Genomic DNA, 5,050 nt, shown 5'->3' with positions numbered 1-5,050 from the left:
TACTTCCTTATCTAAGAGTGTGATTAAAGAAAATATACCAAGATAGGTTAAGAAAGACTAATACTAGAAATAAAGGAAAATAGGAATGTACTTTTAAACTATGGACAATAATTACAGAAACTGAAGTAAAACCAGTATTCTACTTCTCTTCAACTATGGACAACGGGAATGTAGAGATACAATGTTTTTTATTTTTTTTTTCTATTTTGTTTATCAAAGATTTGCTCATTTTTGTCTGATAAATTGAGACTTTGTCATTTTTATCTTTGATATTGTAGTGACTGATATTTTGAAAGCATATGATAAGGCAATAAATAGACAATACAATACAACCAGAACAAGCATTGGATATATATTTGATGGTACTAATTGCAGTTTGAAAGTTGAAATATTCACAAAAGCCTGCAATAACAAATATGAATATATTTCAATGACAATATTATAACTGAGTTCCTGCTTTATTTCTTCTTCCACACCCTTTTTGCCTTCTCTTTTTTCACACTAATGAAGAAAGAGAATGCTTCTTCTTTGAACTGGGCACTCTTTCACCAACTTGTGTGGTGCCCAATTATTCCTTGGCAGTGTGAGAACTGCTTCTGTGCCCTGATGATGCCATCAGAACACCAACAGCCACGATAAACATAAACAGCATGCTCCCTAGCAGCATATATGTTTTTCTTGATGATCTTCTGTACTCCCCAAACAGAAGAACACCCCAAAAAGTGCTTACAAGTGGAAGTGCCTGTTTGATCAACACACATTGTTCAAATGGTGAAATCATTCAATAGTTTATTAAATTTTGTGGTTCTTGGCTGGTTTTTACTTTCAGTTTTAGTTGTTATACTTATAATTAACAAAGTGATATGAACACTTTTTTAGAGTTTAAAGCTGATGTACTGCAAGTATAAAGATTTTACCATGCAGAACAATTATATGATTCAATGACAATGTAAACAACTTTTAAAGTGTCACTGCATTTCAATCAAATTCCTTTTTTTTTTCAAAGAAGTAATGAGACTAACCTGGACAGCATCTGCTGCTGCATATCCTGCAGCTTGACCACCCATGAATTGGAGGCCATTCCCAAAACCACAAAGGAGACCAGCCAACAAGGCCCAGATTCTTCCATCAGAGTCTGCCAAATAAGCCTTCAATGATGACTTTGGTAGGTTTAGGACAGGGTGGTAGAGGAAGGTGATGTTTAGAATTATGGCAATAACAAAACAAGAGATTGAAAAATAGAAGAAGGCAGTGTAAACTGTCAAATGGGGAATCCCTTTCGGCAAAGTATGCCACTGATCATTTGTTGCCAAGTTGAATGCTGGTGAGAACATAGAGAAGCAAAGTCCAGCAGAGAAAGTTAGAGCCAATCCAATCAAAGTGCTCTTCCCAAATACCTGAAGTAGAATTTTAGTTAGATATTAGGCCAAGGATTTGGTTTGTGGCAAGTGTATTATGTGTCATACAAGGTTGATTAGTAGAATGCATGACTAAGACATTAAACATATCAAAAAGTATAGTTGCATGCCTTAATTGCTCTTCTTTCCTCAAGCTCTAAAAGGAAAACTGCAGTTCCTGCTTCAACATTGTCTGCAGAACTACTTCCCCTTTCGAGATCTTTTGATTTAACTACAATAATATATGTTGAAAAGGTAGAATAAGTTGACATGTTATCAGACAAAGAAATTCCCTTCACACATTGAATCATATGAGAGCTTCTTACCTAAATCACTTTCCTTTGAAGAGCTGCTGGCACAAAACAAAAGGTTGCAGATAGAATTAGCAACACACTAATAAAGAAAGTTGACAAATAACAATAATAGAGAATCAGTAAGGAGCATTAACCATAAATATAACTACTATTCATTTCTCAATATAAACTGTATTATCAGCAGCAAACAACACATACATGGCTACTTCTTTATAATCACTTGTGTAATTGTTGAGCTTTGCTTTGTTATCAGAAGCATTGGATGAATGAACGGCAGAACCTAGAAAAACTGCAATCAAAAAGCAACCAACTCCTGGGAAAAGGATCTCAGCTTTGTTGATTTTGTCATCCAAAAAGTAATTCAGGGTTGTGCCTGTTACAATTGGAACAAAGTTCTAAAGTTCAGTAATGGAACAAGCTGAAAATCATCACAGAAGTCAGAACTTATTAGTAGATAGCCTATGCACATATCATTGACTGTATTTTTTCTTGAACATTCAATTATATATGTAAACTTATTGACATAATGTAATTTGTATAACCAACCCATTTCATGTTGTTATAGTTATTGAACCATCTTGGAGTGGTTGTGTGATTGAATTACCTATAACAACAGTTATGCTGGCTGTGATCACTTCAGTAACTGATAACCCAACAAAAGCAAATGCATATTGTGAGGATAGATTCCCTAGGCTAAGGACCACTCCACCCCCCATTGCAAAAAGAACTGAGGGCCAATTATCCTGCAAGTAATAACTTAATGGTAAGCCAAAGAAAAAAGAAAAAACGCAACTGCATATGATGTTCAAAGCAAAACATGCTTTTGTACAGATTGGTAAAATTAGATGTGGTAGATGGTACTAGAGTTTAAATTTAAATGAAGAAATTATTAGAAGATTCTGAAATAATGTTTAGGTGGGCAATCTTTAAATTTTACATCTGACATGAAAAAATTCATTACGTTTGGTTATATGTGATGTAAATTAGCAGAAATCCTGACAGTTCATTATCACCTAAAATGTTTTCGTTCATATACTGGAATATTAAGCAAAATACTCCAACCATCCTTAGATTTTAGTGATATTTCCTCATGTTCTCTTTAGTTAAAAGCTTGCATGTACATACTCTCCTTTTGAAAAGGATTCGTGTATTTATTATCCAAATTATAAAGATGGATTCTGGAAAAACTGGTACAAGCAGTGAAAGAAGGAGTTTGCTATTATAATTGATCAACATTTTCCGGTTGAAATTGAAAAGCATATCAGTAGTGGACTAGAATTGTTTAATACTCGAAAATTGAGAAACCAAGTGTATAATTAATTTTTTGTAAAAAGAAAAATTGCACATTAAAAGAACTACACAGATGAATATTGAATTTAAGTGATGGATTCAATACCATCCATCATTAAGCTTTTAAGATAAATCTGTGTTAATCCCTGAAAATCAGTCGATTTCCTTTTATTATAGAGTATACAAAACTCCATTCAATATTATCTCTTACTACTGATAGAATAAACTTCAATTCTAATTAGTGATAGGTACTACTCTTGTATCAGTTTTTTCTTCTTTTAAAATGGATGAAGAGGACTAAAATTGTCATTTTCAAAGTGTAGTGGCATAGGTCTAAAGACCAAAACGTAATCTACCCTTTATTCTATGATGATAACACCAGAGAAAATACAATGAACATAGCCTCCATACCTGAGCAAGTTGCGCTAAGAAATTTGGCTCATCTGGTTTGCCCTTGCCTATCTCACCAAATGTAAAGGCAATGAGTAAAGCAGCAAAGAAATTGGTGATTGAGTAATCAAGGTAGGTATGCTGAGGAAGACGACCACGCCTCTCTAACATGGTCAAAAGTGCAGGCCATGTTCCCAAGAAGAAAAGAGCCAAGAACATGCATGCTATGGCTCCTCCTTTGCTCTCAACCAAATACATTTTCAACCCAGTAGTGCACAAACTGCTCTCAGATAATGAGGGAACCAAGGAGCAAAGGCCAGAGAACTCCTGAAAGCAGCATGAATTAGTCACTCTTCAGAAAAGTACAAGATGCTGAGATATTGCTGAGCAATGAAAAAGGGGTTAGAAATTCATGCAATATGAGTAGGAGGTGAATCTTTTGAAACTGTTTGAAAATCACTGTCAAAAGCAAAGGATAAACTGTGCCAACTGCATATAAACGGCTTAAAAGTTACTTCTGACAATGAAAAACTCAATTTGAATAGGTGTGAAAAAGAGAAACACTAACTACACTGTGCACATAAACACGGCCATCAGGTGTTAGATCTGGCAGGGGGTAAATCTAGCAGAAGGGACAAGTTCCAACAATTTGGTGAACAAGGTTTGAATCCATAAAATGAGTGTCTTGTCTACATTTATTGTTGACAGATGACAGTGTTTCAATTAAGATTGTTAAAAAAAAAAAAAAACTGAAAATAGAGACTGATTATGAGGGCATCCATGATAAGTCATTGAAACCTTAACAAGTCAGCTGATCCTCTCCACTGATATGAAGAAAGGGGTAACCAGCCAAAAGACAAGTATATAAACGAGTAAAAATTCAGTTTTTAGTTAACCAAGAAGAACCCAAATGGAGTAAGAGAAATAAAAGACGAAGAATCTTCAGAAAGTCAAGCATGGAAATTCACATTGAATGGCTTAGAACTGAGAAAGGATCCAGCTACCTTGGAATCCATGGATCAGAAAGAAGAGGAAGTCACAAAAGGAAAAGTCAAAAGATAACAGCCTTTGTGGTAGCAAATCAGCCATTAAATAAAAGGTCAAACAGTGATTTCAAATCCACCCAGTTGCTTCCAGCCACACACAAAAAGCAACAGTGGGCCACCTGATAGAGAAATGTTTGAAACTTTGAAGCACTGAACAGGCCAAACTTTCACGGAAAATGGTTTCATAATCTCAAAAATCTATTGATGGGTGAGAATATTCCACCTCTGCTGATCTGCATTATTGGAAGTACTCACCAAGAACTGTACGAACTCTGAAAAACTGAAAGAGAAAAGCAAGAGAGGTGGATGATTGTGTGAATGCAAATGGTCCTTTGTCACATTCCAATGAAAAAAATATCTAATACAATGACGAGAACTTTGAATTATGAGAAACACTTCATAAATATAGTGAACTGGAATCTTGGCACAGGTTGATTTCAACTCTTTGGTCCTAATCCCAATTATTGCAGATTTTAATATTAATTAATGATTCATTATTGTTTTGCTTTGATTGGATGAAGAATTATACACTGTGTTTATGCTTTTTCTTTTGATAAAAACCTCAAAAGTAACGGGTGGGCTATGGTGGGAAATTCGAGAGATACTTTCTCCG

At 34.8% G+C, this 5,050-nt stretch overlaps 1 protein-coding gene across 7 annotated transcripts; it reads right to left on the bottom strand.

The window, feature by feature from the left end:
• Positions 1 to 327: 327 nt before the first annotated feature.
• On the bottom strand, positions 328 to 4,770 carry LOC108341104 (probable ureide permease A3). 7 transcript variants are annotated; one of them, XM_017578739.2, is made up of 8 exons: positions 4,693 to 4,770; positions 3,413 to 3,718; positions 2,316 to 2,454; positions 1,910 to 2,084; positions 1,724 to 1,749; positions 1,529 to 1,629; positions 1,023 to 1,397; positions 328 to 742 (listed from the first exon to the last, which is right to left on the bottom strand). In XM_017578739.2, the coding sequence occupies exons 2-8, from the start codon at positions 3,647 to 3,649 to the stop codon at positions 569 to 571; spliced, it is 1,227 nt and encodes a 408-aa protein (XP_017434228.1). In that variant the 5' UTR covers positions 3,650 to 3,718; positions 4,693 to 4,770; the 3' UTR covers positions 328 to 568. The 7 variants fall into 7 exon arrangements, with proteins under 7 accessions (XP_017434228.1, XP_017434226.1, XP_052725852.1 ...); XM_017578737.2 differs by lacking the exon at positions 4,693 to 4,770 and adding an exon at positions 4,396 to 4,550; XM_052869892.1 differs by lacking the exon at positions 4,693 to 4,770 and adding an exon at positions 4,396 to 4,550 and having other exon boundaries at positions 1,724 to 1,746.
• Between the last annotated feature and the right edge of the window lie 280 nt (positions 4,771 to 5,050).

Source organism: Vigna angularis, chromosome 10 (genome assembly GCF_016808095.1).
Source record: "Vigna angularis cultivar LongXiaoDou No.4 chromosome 10, ASM1680809v1, whole genome shotgun sequence".
NCBI lineage: Eukaryota > Viridiplantae > Streptophyta > Magnoliopsida > Fabales > Fabaceae > Vigna > Vigna angularis.
The sequence above is the reverse complement of the archived record's forward strand: the minus strand, read 5'-3'. Positions and strand labels throughout refer to the sequence as shown.

Coding starts and splice junctions, on each gene's coding strand:
- LOC108341104 (XM_017578735.2), bottom strand. CDS start 4,407: ATGGATTCCAAGGTAGCTGGATCCTTTCTCAGTTCTAAGCCATTCAAT. Junction 2,085..2,315: donor CAGCATAACTGTTGTTATAG/GTAATTCAATCA, acceptor CAATTGTAACAG/GCACAACCCTGAATTACTTT. Junction 1,630..1,723: donor TTCAAAGGAAAGTGATTTAG/GTAAGAAGCTCT, acceptor ATATTATTGTAG/TTAAATCAAAAGATCTCGAA.